Below are 19034 nucleotides of genomic sequence, written 5' to 3'. Positions count from 1 at the left end.
ACACACACACCTGAGCACACAAGAACACACCTGAGCACACACACCTGAGCACACAACACCTGAACACACAACACACACACCTGAGCACACAACACACACACCTGAGCACACAACACACACACCTGAGCACACAAGAACACACCTGAGCACACAACACACACACCTGAGCACACAAGAACACACCTGAGCACACAAGAACACACCTGAGCACACAAGAACACACAAGAACACACCTGAGCACACAAGAACACACCTGAGCACACAACACACACACCTGAGCACACAACACACACACCTGAGCACACACACCTGAGCACACAACACCTGAACACACAAGAACACACCTGAGCACACAACACACACACCTGAGCACACAACACACACACCTGAGCACACAAGAACACACCTGAGCACACAACACCACACCTGAACACACAAGAACACACCTGAGCACACACACCGGTCTCTGCTGGGGTGTGTGGTGTGTGTGGGGTACGCACTGCGGCCTCTGCTGGGGTGTGTGGTGTGTGTGTGTGTGGGGTACGTACTGCGGTCTCTGTTGGGGTTGGTGTGTGTGTGTGTTGTACGTACTGCGGTCTCTGTTGGGGTTGGTGTGTGTGTGTTGTACGTACTGCGGTCTCTGTTGGGGTTGGTGTGTGTGTGTGTGTGTGTGTTGTACGTACTGCGGTCTCTGTTGGGGTTGGTGTGTGTGTGTTGTACGTACTGCGGTCTCTGCTGGGGTTGGTGTGTGTGTGTGTGTGTGTGGGGTACGTACTGCGGTCTCTGTTGGGGTTGGTGTGTGTGTGTGTGTGTGTTGTACGTACTGCGGTCTCTGTTGGGGTTGGTGTGTGTGTGTTGTACGTACTGCGGTCTCTGTTGGGGTTGGTGTGTGTGTGTTGTACGTACTGCGGTCTCTGCTGGGGTTGGTGTGTGTGTGTTGTACGTACTGCGGTCTCTGTTGGGGTTGATGGGTGTGTGTGTGTGTGTGTGTGGGGTACGTACTGCGGTCTCTGTTGGGGTTGATGTGTTCTCTCAGCGCCACCTGGATGTACTGGACCTGCTGGGAGACTGCCGACAGCATGCGCTCCTCCAGACGGTTGAACTCGTCGAAGCAGCCCCAGGCGCCCACCTGACACAGGCCCACGAAGATGCGGCCCATCGCCTGCGAGACCAGACAGACGAGCACAGCGTCACTCACGCACACACACCTCTGTTAACTTCACACACACACCCCGTTAACTTCAGTCGAGCACAGCGTCAACTACACACACACACACACTCCGTTAACTTCACACACACACACTCCGTTAACTTCACACACAAGGACCTTTCCAGGACTTTCAGGTCCAATACCCTCAAACTCAAGGACTGAATGTGGGACACATTTCCAGTGAGAGCACGGCTACACACACTTCCAGGGCCTTGAATTATTATTTTTCCAGATTCACAAACTCAAGGATGTCCAGGAGCGCGGGACCCTGGGTAATAGATGTTGCGACACACAACCGCACAGGACCCTGGGTAATAGATGTTGCGACACACAACCGCACGGGACCCTGGGTAATAGATGTTGCGACACACAACCGCACAGGACCCTGGGTAATAGATGTAGCGACACACAACCGCACGGGACCCTGGGTAATAGATGTAGCGACACACAACCGCACGGGACCCTGGGTAATAGATGTAGCGACACACAACCGCACCTGGAAGTCGAAGGTCTCGTCGCAGTTGAAGACGAGCACGAAGCGGCCCAGCTGATGGCCAAGCGCCTTCACAGACTCCGTCTTCCCCGTCCCAGCCGGACCTGCAGAACAGGACACACCGTTACACACACTCACGCTTCTGAAGCTCACACACACACACACAGCATCACGACAGGACACGCAGTTACACACTCGCGCTTCTGAAGCTCACACACACACACACACGCTTCTGAAGCTTACACACACACACACACACTCACGCTTCTGAAGCTTACACACACACAGCATCACGACACGCGGTTACACACACTCACGCTTCTGAAGCTTACACACACACGCTTCTGAAGCTTACACACACACACACACACACACACACACACACACACTCACACACACAGCATCACGACTTTCAACAGGTTTCAAAACTTGCACCTTGGAAGCAGTTTGAAAGTGTGTGTTCGAGCTCCAGACACTGTTGTGCGGATGAGCCGGAGCGCATTAAGTGTTTTCTGTTAGAGCGCTGTCGTGCTAGCGGCCGCTAAGCTAATCACTCATGATCTGTACAACGGAAGTGAATCAATCAATCTAACTTTATCTGGACAAGAACTGTATTCTAGAGCTGCTGTAAAGCTGAACACTGTTACTGTAATCTCCTGTGATCTCCGTAACGCTGCTGTGAGACTCTACACTGGTACAGCGCTGTACGGATGAGGACACTTGGCGTCAGCACTGCACACTTCACATTCAGCGGGATTCTGGGAGAAACCGCAGACACTAGCCGAGTTTACATTACAGATTTGTGCAAAACTTGTGATATTTTCTAAATGTTGATGATAAAATATTGTGAAATGACGGCGTTTCCATTAACAAATGTTATACGAATAAAACTATTTTTTCCAAATTCCAGAAATCATGGCAACGGATGCTGGTGAGTTTATATCGCTGCACGCACTAGCCATCAATGCTAATCGTAGGCGTTTTACCCAAGCACCAACGGCCAGGAAAGCTGCTCGTGAGCGCCACACACGGTTTCTCCTCAGGTCTGCTCCGAGATCTCGAGTGCGGCACTTCTGAGCGTTAGAATCCAGCATTCCTGGAATTACTTTGTCTTTTGAGTTTAATCAAGAGCTCGGACTCGTCAGGTGATCGTCAGGTGATCGTCAGGTGACTGTAAATGCTGTAAATGCTGTTGCAGTGAAATATACATTTTTCGAATTGCCTGAAAAACACGTCATTCGAGCGTTGAAAGCGTAATTGCGATATATGGGAGTTTTTGCTAAATCGACGCATTTCCACTGGCCGTATTTCCAGTCTGCGCGGTGAGCGGGGCGGTGAGCGGGGCGGTGAGCGGGGCGGTGAGCGGGGCGGTGAGCGGGGCGGTGAGCGGGGCGGTGAGCGGGGCGGTGAGCGGGGCGGTGAGCGGGGCGGTGAGCGGGGCGGTGAGCGGGGCGGTGAGCGGGGCGGTGAGTGGGGCGGTGAGCGGGGCGGTGAGCGGGGCGGTGAGCGGGGCACTGACCGAAGGGCGAGCCCCCGAGCCGCGCCTCCAGCGCCTGGGTCATGGTCAGGTAGCAGCGGTCCGTCAGCGGCGTCTGCACCAGCTTGTCCTGCACGCCCAGGTACTCGAAGCCGTAGTTGAACTTGGCGTTGGCCATCTGGATGGAGAGCTGCTGCAGGACGTCCGTCTGCTTGGGGTCGAAGTAGAAGCGCATCTGACTGAGCCACTCGAACGACTTCGGGTTGTCGATCTTGTTCCGGATCAGAGCTCTGGTGACGTCTCTCTGGTGCACCAGCTCCGTGATCTACCAATAAAACACACCAGTGCTGTCAGTGCCGTGAGCCACAGCTGGAGAATTAGCTTTTACTTACCAGTGAAGTGTGGGTATGTATCGGATCGTGGGAATCGTTACAGCTCTAGTTACAACAGATCTCCATTACTTTTTAACTCACACACACACACACACACACACACACACACTCACCAGATGCTCCAGCTTCCTCCTGCGCAGCGGCGGCTGCTCCATCAGGACGGTGTCTGCTAGCAGGTTTAGCGTCGCCTCCACGTTCACTAGCACAGCCTGAAGCGGGTCCATGTTCTCTGCGCCGGCGATCGTGGTCAGCGCGTTCTCCACGTTCTCGGACCAGTCGATCTGGGTCGACAGAACCACCAGCTGGGCCTGAACGCAGCAGAGGCGGGGTTAGAGGTCATGTGACGTGTGCACACGCCGGCCGTCTCAGGCTACGTTCAAATACGCTTTTTGTGCATATTGAAATCAGATCAGAGTTAGCTAATGTTAGAAAATGTGATTTTTACAAATATGTTTCAAGCTACATTCATATGTGGTTTGAATTCCTATTCAAATCGCATTTCTGGAAACCAGTTTCAGTCTGAATGCTCTGATCGGATTCGCGCGGTGTATGTGACTTTGGCGGCTCAGACTTGTGCAATGATGTAGGAATAGCGTTAATAAATATTAAGCCTGCTGTTTAAAACACAAAGAACCAGTGTAGGAGAATACAGGGGTGATAGTAGGAAAAAATCCTGAGCCTGAACTTTTTTCCCTGGGAGGCAAGCGGCCCCTAAGCCAAGATATATGCCCTGATCAACATAATTGTCAAGCGGGATCCAGGGGTGTGCTCCCCTGGGAGAACATTTTGATAAATAGTCCCTTAAATTATTTTGATGTAAAAAAAAAATTAAAAAAAATTCACATTTTTTCCCCAAATATGTTTAATTAGGGATGCACCGATACCACTTTTTGCAGAACGAGTCCTATACTTTCATTTTTGGTTCTCGGCGATACCGATCCTGCATTTTCACTACATTTGTAATTTTATAAATGTATTAGTAGATAAACCAAAATAATATAAATCATATCAGTTGGCTTAATTTGTTCATCACATATTTCTTTCAGTTATTTTCCTGCTTAATTAAGCCTGCTAAAATGCATTGTTTGGGCTTCTATACTCTCACTCTTTATTCTATTGCTCTATCATATTTTATCTTCATTTAACAGCACAGCACATATTAAGAGCGGCTCCAGCAGGGCTCAGTGCTGAGGATTGGGTCAGTGGTACAAATGTTTAGACAACAGTGAAATGCCAATTATTTCATCCAATTTTGATACTACAACAAAAACTACCAGCCTAATTAATGTGAATTAAAAACATTATTAAAGACAAGTAAGCAGTCAGTAACAAATAAGAACAAATAATCGAATTTCAAATAAATACAATAGAACAAAGGCAGGCTACAAATTAATTAAACAGTGTTTTTAGAGTTTTTCAGGTAGATCTAACAGGTACAGAAATGTTAATAAAGTACCGGTAATCAAATGTGAAAAAATTGCATATTCATTACTGTATAAATTATATATAGATGTATATTTTTGTAAAGTTGAAAAGGGTAGGTAGCCTAGTTAGTCGAGAGCAGTGAGTCATTTATTTGACCTTTGTTTATTAACATTAAAACACAGCAGCAGGTTTATTAAACTGCGGCCCCGTTAAGACGAACGCGCGGACTCGTCTGTACAAGTGCAAGACGTGAAAGACAATTTAATTCAGTATTTGAGCGCTGAGACACTGGTTTGCGCAGCGCGCGTTTTGGATGTTTGCGTTCATGGAACCAAACGTCCAGTAATAATGTAGGGAACCACTCGTTATACATAAATCGGGTAACAGTTATTTTTTTACTTTTCTTAAGTTACATATACGATTCAGTTTTCATCCATATAACACGTGCTGAGTGTCAGCAATCAAGAGCATTCAACAGAATTGTGCGCGCGGGTTCTCTCTCTCTCGTCAGTTAACGTTAATAATAAGCTACATGGCTCGTTGTGATGTCTGTGGGATGAGCTCGACCCTCTCGCGCGTCTGGTCCGCTGCGCGGTTTTCTCTTATCAGCTCGCGCGCACCCCAGCTATCTGTTACTACACAGTACACACACTGCATGGTAGATGGCCTATCGGTTGTTGGTATCAGAGCTTTTTTTACGAGTGCGAGTACATGAGCTCGGTATCGATGCATCCCTGTTTTTAACAATTCAAGCACTTTTCAAGTACCTCTTAAAAAAGATGGCTGTTTTCCAGGACTTCAATTTCAAAAAGTCAAATTCAAGTACTTTAAGCACCTTGTACGAACACTTGCACTCCATGACTTTGGCTACGTTTCGCGCTGCTAGTGTGGGAAACACATTCGTGTATGGGAAACACAAAACAAATTTGCACGTGGAGTGACTGCTGAATTAATCTGATTGGCCAAAATCAACCCCTACCCTTTACACCCGAGCGCATGTCAAAAATATATTCCGATTTGAAGCTTGTGATATAAACGCGCGCATCAACCGATCACATGATTAGCGTTCATGTCACCACTACGTTCAGATTCATCAATCGGAATGAATTCAGTCCTATTGAAACAGAAGTTGAGCATGTAAGCGTAGCCAGTGTGGACGTCAATCCTTTCAGACCCGATTCACCAATAACCGTGTTTGGACTGACGTGTGAGCGCAGCAGAGACGGGTCTAGAGGTCATGTGATGTGGTCACCTGGTATCGGTCGATCCAGTGCAGGTATGTGCTCAGGTCGATGCCGCTGCCCTTGTTGAAGGCGGCCACCTCCGTCACGGACTCGGCTAGCAGCTTAGCTAGCGTCACACGCATCTCGCGCTCCACCAGCGTCAGCCACTCGTTGATCTTCGGGTGCTCCGTGATGGACACCGCGGTTTTATAGAACACCTGAAAACAGCAGCACAGCACTTTACACACATCCACTACTGCTCATTACTGTGAAGATGCTCTGCTCATCCTTCCCTCGGCCATTGTGACCCCAAGACCCCAGGACTTTTTTCCGAACTTGAACCACGAATACACACAAAAAAAATTTGTGGTTGAAATAAGAAACACATCCTTCCCTCTCGGGTCAATATGACCCCTTAGGAATTAATAGAATGCTTCAAAAAAACAAAAATGCTCAATTTATGAGCAAATATATGCAAAAAAATACATAACTTTTATAATGTGTACATGCGTGTCTGAACACACACTGAGGAGGAACTGACTTTAGGACCCAGAGGAACAGCTCATCTGCTCCATATAGAGATATAAGCACATCTAGAGGCAGGAAATATCATCATTATTATTGTTCCACAAGAGGTCACAGACTCCCGATGTAAGATATTTAGAGCCGAATTAAAGGGTTATGAGAGTTATTTTGAATTTAAGTTGAAAGGATCTGAGGGATGGGCTAAAAATTCATATTTATTGATCAAATCTAGTAATTTAAAAAGGTATAATTTTAGTCTTCGGGTGATTTTGCCCCGCGAGGGGAAGATGTGTTAAAGTGCGAGGGCCGGATGAGGTTAAAGGATCTGCGCTGAGGAAAGAGCGGGTCATGTGATGCGTGCCGCACCTCCTCTCCCTCTCGGGACGAGATGCCCAGGACCTCGGTGCTGTCCTCGTTCAGCAGGATGCTGGACACTCCGGCAAACATCTTCTTGAAGTGCTTCTGCAGTTTGGCCACGTTCTTGCTGTTGCCAATGATCTCCAGCAAATCTTCATCGCCCACGAAGTAGAACCTGCAGGAGACAGCACCAGTCCAGAGTCTTTAATGTTCCACAAGCGTGACACAACCAACACATGTGGCAGAGCAGTAACTCTCAGTATGCACTGCGGTGACAGCGGTGAGTCAGAAACTGGTGGGCTAACCCTTCCCGGACATCACATTATCTAGTGTTCGTTTCGTCAGCTTTCCTGCGTCTAATGTCCTTCAGTTATCATCATATTTAGTCAACCTATCCTGTTTATGTTTAGTCAGGCTGACGAGAACTCTGGGAACTAAAAAAACCCATAACAGTTCAACATGATGCTTTTAAATTGCTTGAAATATGATAGTAATCTAATGTGCAAGTCTGTCGGATCGGCTGCATGGCGCTATCATGAGAACATTGTTGTGTGTTTGGGACGTGGCTTTTAAAGGTGAGTTTAGTTTTTGTAATCATATGTATTTAGATTTATCGGCCAATATATCGGCTCTCAGCTTTCAAATATAAAGAATTATTGGAATTGGCCAAAATGTTTATATGGGTGCGTCCCCAACACTTTCCTCAGTTCCTCAGAACACTAATCCAAACCAAACTAAGCCTAACTATCATCTGTCATCTTCTGGATTTCATTCCCATGATCCCTCGGGTCTAATGAACGTCTGACCTGGGGAAAGACGAGCGCTCTCTCTCCAGATATTCTCCCAGTGCCTTCTGGATCTTTCCCAGCAGATCGGCCAGTCTCTCCAGTGACCTCTGAACCCCCTGGATGTTCAGGACGTCCATGACCAGAGGAGACTTGGTCACCTTCTTCATCAGAGCCAGGAACTCCGTGCTGATGCTGTAAAACCACACGGGTCACATGTTCAGTCCACAGCCAGAGATCTGCAGCACACTAGTGTAATACATGCGTTTGACCTCTGACCTCTGGAAGCGCTGGGTCTCCACGGGGAGCAGGTGTTTGATGTCTGCGCTGCCTGTGAAGATGCCCTCCAGGTAAACCCAGCGGCGCTGGACGTCGATCCACACGTCGAACAGCGCCATGATGCGGTTCAGCTTGTCCTCCCAGCTCAGGGCGTCTTCCTCGAACACCTGCGGACAAACACAAGTCACATGATCACCTGTGGAGAAGCCAGCGCTGTATGATTAGGGGTGTTCACATATGAATCGTGATTCTATCATCCGCCGATTCAAATCGAGTCACAAATTAAATCACTCAATGTTCAATAGCTTTTCTTATACATATCCAAATATAAGAAATATATCCACTAAATCTCAGAATCAAATTTCAATTCGATACAAGCATAGATTTGATCATAGGAATCGCTTTGAATCGGATCGTGGATCCCAGAAGTTCCGCCCGACTGAGAACCGCACAAGCGGAGGAGTCGTGATGATGATGCGTCACCTTGTAGTACGGCGAGAGCTTCATGGCCGACACGCTGTTGATGTGCTCCTTGACCCGGTTGAAGAGGTCGTCCCACCCGCGGATCAGGCGACACTTGTTCTGGTAGTTGACCAGGTCCAGCTCGTACGAGTTCCACACTTCACGGATCTGCAGGCCGGAGGAAACAGCGTTTGAACACAGCGCTGGGGGAACTCATTAAAGTAACTCGAGTTATGTAATCAGAAAATTACTTTTCCCAGTAACTAGTAGAGTAACATTACTGCTAAATCTACAGCAACATCTCTGAGTTACTTTACACATAAGTAACACTAGTTACGGTTTCACATTTATAGACTGACAGCTCTCCTGTCCTCATGTTGAGAGAAGTGGAAGTGCATGTGTGTGTGTGTGTGTGTGTGTGTGTGTGTAAACCTGATGTTATTGTAGTTCTAGACTAAGTGTGTGTGTGTGTGTGTGTGTGTGTGTGTGTGTGTGTAAACATGATGTTATTGTAGTTCTAGACTAAGTGTGTGTGTGTGTGTAAATATGATGTTATTGTAGTTCTAGACTAAGTGTGTGTGTGTGTGTGTGTGTGTGTGTGTGTAAACATGATGTTATTGTAGTTCTAGACTAAGTGTGTGTGTGTGTGTAAATATGATGTTATTGTAGACTAAATGTGTGTGTGCATTGACTCATCACACATGCACAAAATGAATAAAACTATTGAAATGCTGAATCAGAATACTAAGCTCCAACAACTAAATATGTTAAATAAAACAAAAGAATGTATGCATTTAATGTCCAGCCCAGTCCAGGTGGAAAACGTAACGCATTACTTTTCTAAAAAAGTAACTAAGTAATGCAATTAGTTATTTTTTTAAGGGAGTAACACAATATTGTAATGCATTACTTTTCAAAGTAACTTTCCCCCACCCTTTGTGTTTGTGTGTGTGCGCATGTATGAGTGTGTGTGCGGCATGTATGAGTGTGTGTGTGCGGCATGTGTGTGAGTGCGCGAGTGAGTGAGTGAGTGTGTGAGTGCGTGTGTGCGTGAGTGAGTGCGTGAGTGAGTGTGTGCGTAAGTGAGTGTGTGAATGCGTGTGTGTGTGCGTGTGTGTTCACCTGTTTGAGGAACTCCTCGAGGGCCATCTCCCCCTGAGCCACCAGTGTGTGTGAGTGTGAGTGCATGTGTGTGAGTGTGTGTGTGTGTGTGTGTTCACCTGTTTGAGGAACTCCTCGAGGGCCATCTCCCCCTGAGCCACCAGCAGCACGTCCTTCACCACCATCTCGTTCTTCTGCAGGTCCACGTCCCAGATCTGGCCCAGACTCAGCTCCGACAGAACCCAGTTCACATGCAGCCGCTTCATCAGCTGCTTCCAGTGCCGGTCCTTCAGCGCCTCCGACTTCAGCTCGATCACCAGCATGTTCACCTGCACGTCAGCACACGGCAGCGGAGCTTCACAACCTGCACATCACTCATCCCTAACTCTGAATCTGTTGGGGAGCCAGTGAAGCTCAAACACACTCTAGCGACTCAAACGCACTCTAGCGACTCAAACGCACTCTAGTGAAGCTCAGACGCACTCTAGTGAAGCTCAGACGCACTCTAGTGAAGCTCAGACGCACTCTAGTGAAGCTCAGACGCACTCTAGTGAAGCTCAGACGCACTCTAGTGAAGCTCAGACGCACTCTAGTGAAGCTCAGACGCACTCTAGTGAAGCTCAGACGCACTCTAGTGAAGCTCAGACGCACTCTAGTGAAGCTCAGACGCACTCTAGTGAAGCTCAGACGCACTCTAGTGAAGCTCAGACGCACTCTAGTGAAGCTCAGACGCACTCTAGTGAAGCTCAGACGCACTCTAGTGAAGCTCAGACGCACTCTAGTGAAGCTCAGACGCACTCTAGTGAAGCTCAGACGCACTCTAGTGAAGCTCAGACGCACTCTAGTGAAGCTCAGACGCACTCTAGTGAAGCTCAGACGCACTCTAGTGAAGCTCAGACGCACTCTAGTGAAGCTCAGACGCACTCTAGTGAAGCTCAGACGCACTCTAGTGAAGCTCAGACGCACTCTAGTGAAGCTCAGACGCACTCTAGTGAAGCTCAGACGCACTCTAGTGAAGCTCAGACGCACTCTAGTGAAGCTCAGACGCACTCTAGTGAAGCTCAGACGCACTCTAGTGAAGCTCAGACGCACTCTAGTGAAGCTCAGACGCACTCTAGTGAAGCTCAGACGCACTCTAGTGAAGCTCAGACGCACTCTAGTGAAGCTCAGACGCACTCTAGTGAAGCTCAGACGCACTCTAGTGAAGCTCAGACGCACTCTAGTGAAGCTCAGACGCACTCTAGTGAAGCTCAGACGCACTCTAGTGAAGCTCAGACGCACTCTAGTGAAGCTCAGACGCACTCTAGTGAAGCTCAGACGCACTCTAGTGAAGCTCAGACGCACTCTAGTGAAGCTCAGACGCACTCTAGTGAAGCTCAGACGCACTCTAGTGAAGCTCAGACGCACTCTAGTGAAGCTCAGACGCACTCTAGTGAAGCTCAGACGCACTCTAGTGAAGCTCAGACGCACTCTAGTGAAGCTCAGACGCACTCTAGTGAAGCTCAGACGCACTCTAGTGAAGCTCAGACGCACTCTAGTGAAGCTCAGACGCACTCTAGTGAAGCTCAGACGCACTCTAGTGAAGCTCAGACGCACTCTAGTGAAGCTCAGACGCACTCTAGTGAAGCTCAGACGCACTCTAGTGAAGCTCAGACGCACTCTAGCGACTCAGACGCACTCTAGCGACTCAGACGCACTCTAGCGACTCAGACGCACTCTAGCGACTCAGACGCACTCTAGCGACTCAGACGCACTCTAGCGACTCAGACGCACTCTAGCGACTCAGACGCACTCTAGCGACTCAGACGCACTCTAGCGACTCAGACGCACTCTAGCGACTCAGACGCACTCTAGCGACTCAGACGCACTCTAGCGACTCAGACGCACTCTAGCGACTCAGACGCACTCTAGCGACTCAGACGCACTCTAGCGACTCAGACGCACTCTAGCGACTCAGACGCACTCTAGCGACTCAGACGCACTCTAGCGACTCAGACGCACTCTAGCGACTCAGACGCACTCTAGCGACTCAGACGCACTCTAGCGACTCAGACGCACTCTAGCGACTCAGACGCACTCTAGCGACTCAGACGCACTCTAGCGACTCAGACGCACTCTAGCGACTCAGACGCACTCTAGCGACTCAGACGCACTCTAGCGACTCAGACGCACTCTAGCGACTCAGACGCACTCTAGCGACTCAGACGCACTCTAGCGACTCAGACGCACTCTAGCGACTCAGACGCACTCTAGCGACTCAGACGCACTCTAGCGACTCAGACGCACTCTAGCGACTCAGACGCACTCTAGCGACTCAGACGCACTCTAGCGACTCAGACGCACTCTAGCGACTCAGACGCACTCTAGCGACTCAGACGCACTCTAGCGACTCAGACGCACTCTAGCGACTCAGACGCACTCTAGCGACTCAGACGCACTCTAGCGACTCAGACGCACTCTAGCGACTCAGACGCACTCTAGCGACTCAGACGCACTCTAGGGACTCAGACGCACTCTAGCGACTCAGACGCACTCTAGCGACTCAGACGCACTCTAGCGACTCAGACGCACTCTAGCGACTCAGACGCACTCTAGCGACTCAGACGCACTCTAGCGACTCAGACGCACTCTAGCGACTCAGACGCACTCTAGCGACTCAGACGCACTCTAGCGACTCAGACGCACTCTAGCGACTCAGACGCACTCTAGCGACTCAGACGCACTCTAGCGACTCAGACGCACTCTAGCGACTCAGACGCACTCTAGCGACTCAGACGCACTCTAGCGACTCAGACGCACTCTAGCGACTCAAACGAAGTGTGTTTGTAAAATGTATTAAATTGAAAATGAACAGCTGGGTTAATCAGCCCAATAAGACCATTAACTTCAACTCTTTTTTTAATTGTACATTAAAGCGTTATAAAAGCGGCTCACCTTCATGTAGCCTTTGAGCAGCCGCTGCACGTACTCGTAGGAGGCGTACTGGCGCAGGCGGGCGGGGAAGTTCTTCAGCTGGTTCAGGAGCCCGTCCAGATTCTGGCGCAGCTGTGGGGAACGAGAACACGAGTCAGTGACGCTAACCCGCGGACACGCGTGTCAGGCGCTACGACAGGAGCGCGGCTAACCTTGCGCGGCTGCACCGAGACCCACGGCTGCTCCTTCATCTGGTCGATCTGCTCCCACACCTTCGACAGCTCGGACCAAACGCCCTTCAGATCCTGCAGCTCCTCCAGAGCCACCTGACAAACAACACACACACACGTTAGCAGAGCGCTACGAGCCGCCTGACAAACAGCACACACACGTTAGCAGAGCGCTACGAGCTGCCTGACAAACAGCACACACACGTTAGCAGAGCGCTACGAGCCGCCTGACAAACAACACACACACACACACACACACACACACACACACACACACACACACACACACACACACACACACACACACACACACACACACACACACACACACACACACACACACACACACACACACACACACACACACACACACACACACACACACACACACACACACACACACACACACACACACACACACACACACACACACACACACACACACACACACACACACACACACACACACACACACACACACACACACACACACGTTAGGAGAGCGCTACGAGCTGCCTGACAAACAGCACACACACGTTAGCAGAGCGCTAATGTTTAATTGTGTTCAGTCTGTGGTGTAAAAAGAGCATTAGCAATTAAATAAAAAACACTTCAGCAGAACATGATCAGCTCAAAGTGTGCGAGTCATTTTTGGCCCCAAATCTTTATCATTTTTACTGGTCGCTGTATGAAGAATTATTGTGTATAATATGTCACAGTTTTACTTTATTCTGCTCTCCTCACTTACAGAAGTGAACAATAGACTCCTGCACACACTAGTGGAAAAAATATGGTGTCTGAATAATTTTTGCTTTGACTATCATAACATTTTACACCTAAAACATGATGAACAGATATTAGTTTTCTGTCTGAGTGATGAACAGAGATCCAGAATCTCCACCGTAAAAACCTTAATATGTCGACAACATACGACAAGAATTATGAAGATGGTTATTTGAGCAACACACACACAGTCAGTACCGCACCTGCACGCGCTCCTCGCTGCTGCTCAGCAGACCCGTGTCCGTCAGCTCCAGCGCCTCCTTGGCCTTCGCACAGTTCTCACGGTCATCCTTCAGACGCCCGAACTTGCCCTCGTAGATCGTGAGCGACTGCAGCGCCTCCTCCGGACGCAGACTGCCCTGCACACACACAGAGGACACACACATTGGTTTGGCCTTCTCCCAGTCGGACAGCAGGTCAGAGGTGCGCGCACACACACACACACACACACGCACACACGTAGCCCCACTGCTTTGGTCTTCTCCCAGTCGGACAGCAGGTCAGTGGTGCGGTTCTCCACACACACACACACATACTCTCTCACACACACACACACGTACCCCCACTGGTTTGGTCTTCTCCCAGTCGGACAGCAGGTCAGTGGTGCGGTTCTCCACACACACACACACTCTCACACACACGTACCCCCACTGGTTTGGTCTTCTCCCAGTCGGACAGCAGGTCAGTGGTGCGGTTCTCCACACACACACACACATACTCTCTCACACACACACACACGTACCCCCACTGGTTTGGTCTTCTCCCAGTCGGACAGCAGGTCAGTGGTGCGGTTCTCCACACACACACACACACACACACACACACACACACACACACACACACACACGTACCCCCACTGGTTTGGTCTTCTCCCAGTCGGACAGCAGGTCAGTGGTGCGGTTCTCCACACACACACACATACACACACGCACACACACACACACACACGTACCCCCACTGGTTTGGTCTTCTCCCAGTCGGACAGCAGGTCAGTGGTGCGGTTCTCCACGGCGCGGTCCTCCTGCACGATCTTCATCTGGAGGTTGGCCACCTGCTGCTGAATGGCCGTGTCCTTGCGCTTCATGATGTCACTGAAGGCGCCCCACTCGCCCTCGATGTTGTCGATGTAGAGCCAGGAGGGCGGGAACTGGAAGCGCTGCTTCTCCAGCAGACGCTGGCCGTTGCGGAACACCTGCGGGGAGCAGCGGCGTCAGTGACAGCACAACACACACCGCGCCGCACGCATCAGCCAGCCGCGCTACTCACGTCCACTTGCTTCTCGAACTGCTTGATCTTGCGCTTCAGCGTCTGCACGAACGTGATGAAGGTGACGGCGTCGGACGTGCTGGCCGTGTCCACCGAGTGCTGCTCCAGCTCTTGGCGAGACTGGAAGACCGCAGGAAAGATCAGACAAGCTCACTTGAGCATGTGCACATGCTTACCGGCAGAGCTCGACACACACCTTAGAGATCTGCGAGTGGAAGTCCTGCATGTTGTTGCCCAGCATCTGTCCGAACTTACTGAGAACCTCCTTATGCCACGAGTCGTACTTCAGGTTCACCTTCGACTGAACCTACACACGTCAACACACGCTTTAGAGTATTTTACTGCATTGCTTTCCATAATAAGCTACTTTTTATGAAGAAACACAATATTGTAACATTGCTATCCCTAAAAAGTAACTAAGTAACGTAATTTGATACTTTTCATGAAGTAACAATATTTTAACATTACTTTCCATAAAAAGTAACTAGTTGTTACCTTTATAAGGAGTAACCCAGTTGTAACATTACTTTCCATAAGCAACATAATTTATTACTTTTAATGAAGCAACAGTATTGTAACATAACTTACTTCATAAAGTATCAAATTATGTTACTTTTTATGCAAATGCAATATTGTAACATTACTACATAAAAAATATCGAATTATGTTACTTTTTGATATTCTAACATTACTTTCCATAAAAAGTAACTAAGTAACATAATTTGTAATATTTTTTATGAAGTAACCCAATATTGTAACCCATTACTCCGCATAAAAAGTATTGTAATGAGTTCCTAAGGGAGCAATGGAGTGAACCGAGCGCCATCTTCTGACCTTGCCGTAGTCGATGATGACCGGCCCGAACTCTTTCCGGGTCTCTGCGTTGTCGAACGTGCCTCGGGCTTTGCGGATCTGCACCAGCAGCGCCTGCCACTTGTTGAGGTCTTCTCCCAGACGGTTGTAGATGTTCTCGGGCTGCATGTCCCACAGACACTGGTACTGCAGCCACACCTGAGGACCAGACGCAGTCAGTCACATGGTCCGCGTGACCCTACAGCACACGCGCTCACTCACAGGGAAGACGCTACCTTGACGTACTGCTCCACCTCGGACACGTTCTCCTTCACAGCATTATACGCCTCCTCCAGTGCGGACGGACCGTCGGGCATTCTGGTCAGGGCGTTCCTGTAGAACTTCTCCTCTTCGGATAACTCGTAGTGAACGCCGACCTGGTTAAGGAGCAAACATTAGCGCAGGCGCGGGAGACTAAAGCCAACGCAGAGCTAAGCTAACACACACCTGATATCTCTGGCTCTGGATTCTGGGCAGAGACAGAATGACCATCTTCCAAGCAAACATTTCCTGGTAGAGCCGGTAGCGGCAGTCTTCAATCGGCGGGTTCAGGTAGATGACCTGGTTTGTGATCCGCAACTCATGGATGACGTTCTGTTTGGAGGAAGAACACGGTTCAGAGTGCAGTTAGGGTCAGTGTAGTTGTAGCTAAGATCTGAGCACTGACACCATCAGATCAGAAGCGTGAACTGAATGGATCTGAATAATGACAGATTAAAAACTTTGCATGATTGATTGTTATAATTTTCCTGTTTCTTACTGTGACGCTGCTTTGAAATGATCCGTTTAGCATAAAGCGCTACAGAAATAAAGCTGACTAGACTAGATGAGCTCCACAATGTCTTGCCTTGATCTTGGGGTCTCCTCCAGGCTTGTGACTGAGTTGAGGAGCTTCCGTGTCCATGTCCACATCCGCCTTGTCCTCCATCTGTCCCCGGAGGACCTGCGTCCAGGCCTTGAGCCCCGCCTGCAGACGCACCCCGAGGATGCGCTCGATCTGCGGACGAACGTTAGCATTAGTGGACACGACCCCGCGGACAGACCAGCAGAGCTCGCCTCGGTGTCCAGGTCACCGACCCAGACGGGCAGATCAGAGTGCAGGATAAGATCATAACTAACATCATTTGTAGCTTTTCAATGAAGTAACTCAGTATTGTAACGTTACGGTCCACAGAGTGGCGTGATTTGCGCTCACCTCGATGTCCAGCTTGTTGACCCAGATGGGCAGGTTGGAGTAGGAGTGCAGGTTCAGGTCATCGACGGCCTTCTGGATGCGGTTGAGGATCTCCGTGAACATCTTGTGCTCGTACATGCAGGTTTCCAGCGAACGCACTTCCAAGTCAATCTTCTCCTCGAGCAGAAGAAGATCATCCACCTAACAGTGAAGTACCCACAAGTCAACATGCCGTTCACATCTCTCCTCACCCTGCCTGTGAACGCAGCGTTTACACCACCAGCCGAAGGAAGGACACACACGACTGCATTGATGTTTTTACAAGGAATGATTCTGATTGGCTGATATTCATTTCTTTAAACTCCATCATGACCGTAAGCGCTCTGATCTTGGTCACTGTGAACTGAACTACAGTAATGATGACAAAAACACTCTACAGTGTGGAAGCTCGATTGGTAACCAAAGCTAAGAGCAACTATCTCACAGTTTAAACTTTTTAACTCACAATTAGGAGGGAAAAAAAGTCAGAAATGTGACATAAAAAGTTATGAATTCATTTTGAAACAAGTTTCCATAGTAGGCTGATTATGAAATAAGAACCAAAACATTTATTTCCATAATATTTTTTTTTTAAATAGGCCTATTTGAAAAACTAGGATTACACAAAGTACCCGTGTTAGGTTCCACGATGATCACAGATTAGGCGTCAAAGACTTTTTTTTTTACGTCATCAAAATTTGATCGAACACCGATCCGTGTCTTTCTAAAGGCTTCTGCTTAAATACTAGCACATCGTGACAACCTAAACAAGCTTGGAAGAGTTCTTCGTGTGACCTGTACCACTGGATCAGATCTACCTTTTCCTGGAAGTTGAAGACGGTTTCCGCCAGCCGCTGGACGTACGGGTCGAGCTTGTAGGACTCCCAGACGAGCGAGATGCCCTCGGTGACGAGCGCCTGCACCTCCTTCTTCAGGCCGGCCACGAGCAGCGAGATGGAGGTGCGCTCCTCCACCTTCTCACAGGTGCGCTCGTACGTGCGCACGCTCTCGATCAGCGAGATGGCGAACGGGTACAGCTGATTAGCCTGGTGCGCTTTGTTGACGATGGCTAGCGGCACGCGGAAGCTCAGCCACTTCAGGTTGCGCACTTCTTTGGAGAGCGTGATGATCTCGGGGAGGAAGTTGACTTTGAGTTTGAGCACGGTGCCGGTGCGGCCGCGCGCGCGCGTGTTCTCGATGGTGAAGATGCGGCCCGACACGCCCAGGTTGCGCTGCTGCACCTTCCGGGCCCAGTCGTCGAAGATCTCCTGCGTGTTGAGCTTGGCGCGGAAGCTGTCGCCGTCCTGCTTGAGCTTCAGACCCTCCACGTGGTTCTCCCAGCCCTTGCCGAGCACGTCCTCCACGCGCTTCATGTACGCCGTGAGCTGCCGGTCGATCTGCTTCGCCCAGATGATGGAGCCGGAGACGGGCGGCAGGTCCCGCACGTGGCTCATCTTGCAGGACTGGCTCTGGGGATACTGCACCTTGAACTTGTCGTGCAGAGACTCGATGTCGTCCTTGACGCGCTGGATGAGCTGCGTCTGGTACTCGCGGATGGCTCCGCGGATGTGCGGTCGCACGAACAGGGCGTTGAAGCGGGAGAATATGCGGAACATCTCGTTGGCGTTCTTGGCGGTGCCCAGCTGGTCACGCAGGCGGGCCGTGATGCGCGTCTCCACGCGGTCGATGCGCTCGTCGTAGCGCTTCATGGCCGCCTCCCACGCCTCCATTCCCTCCTTCGAGACGTCCAGGCCGTCGACCTCCTTCACGTTCTCGTACGCCAGATTGACCTCCTCGATGGCGTTAGCGTCCGCAGCGTCGAACAGAACCTCGGCCACCTTCAGATCGGCCGGCTCGGCGGTCTCTCCCTGAGCATGCTGGGACACGGCAGACACCTGCAGAGACAAGAGCAGGCAAAGTCAAGCGCAAGTCCAACATGCAATATTTCTCTACTCTACAGTACTCAAAACTGTCCTGTAGAAGAGTAGGGCTGAGTGAGCAGTTGCTCATTATCATTTAAAGAGACGGGTCGCTGTAAACAGCTGTTT

The 19034-nt window shown here is 49.8% G+C and overlaps 1 protein-coding gene across 2 annotated transcripts in view; it reads right to left on the bottom strand.

Moving 5' to 3' along the window:
- Positions 1-19034, bottom strand: part of dync1h1 (dynein, cytoplasmic 1, heavy chain 1) — an 83181-nt gene that overhangs the window by 55630 nt on the left and 8517 nt on the right. For both annotated transcript variants that reach the window (XM_079633885.1, XM_079633886.1), the window contains exons 8-29: positions 17805-18881; positions 16969-17148; positions 16621-16770; positions 16221-16367; positions 16010-16150; positions 15756-15932; positions 15118-15228; positions 14922-15041; positions 14608-14847; positions 13859-14014; positions 12855-12968; positions 12664-12774; positions 9849-10058; positions 8650-8796; positions 8167-8333; positions 7909-8082; positions 7112-7277; positions 6250-6438; positions 3686-3880; positions 3223-3505; positions 1707-1807; positions 1003-1162 (exon numbers count right to left, since the gene is read on the bottom strand). In XM_079633885.1, coding sequence (XP_079490011.1) covers positions 1003-1162; positions 1707-1807; positions 3223-3505; positions 3686-3880; positions 6250-6438; positions 7112-7277; positions 7909-8082; positions 8167-8333; positions 8650-8796; positions 9849-10058; positions 12664-12774; positions 12855-12968; positions 13859-14014; positions 14608-14847; positions 14922-15041; positions 15118-15228; positions 15756-15932; positions 16010-16150; positions 16221-16367; positions 16621-16770; positions 16969-17148; positions 17805-18881 — 4516 coding nt within the window. The remainder of the gene's footprint in view (positions 1-1002; positions 1163-1706; positions 1808-3222; positions 3506-3685; positions 3881-6249; positions 6439-7111; positions 7278-7908; positions 8083-8166; positions 8334-8649; positions 8797-9848; positions 10059-12663; positions 12775-12854; positions 12969-13858; positions 14015-14607; positions 14848-14921; positions 15042-15117; positions 15229-15755; positions 15933-16009; positions 16151-16220; positions 16368-16620; positions 16771-16968; positions 17149-17804; positions 18882-19034) is intronic.

Source organism: Phoxinus phoxinus (assembly GCF_949152265.1).
Source record: "Phoxinus phoxinus genome assembly, chromosome: 13".
NCBI lineage: Eukaryota > Metazoa > Chordata > Actinopteri > Cypriniformes > Leuciscidae > Phoxinus > Phoxinus phoxinus.
Note: the sequence above shows the minus strand (reverse complement) of the source record. Positions and strands in the feature narration are given on the sequence as shown.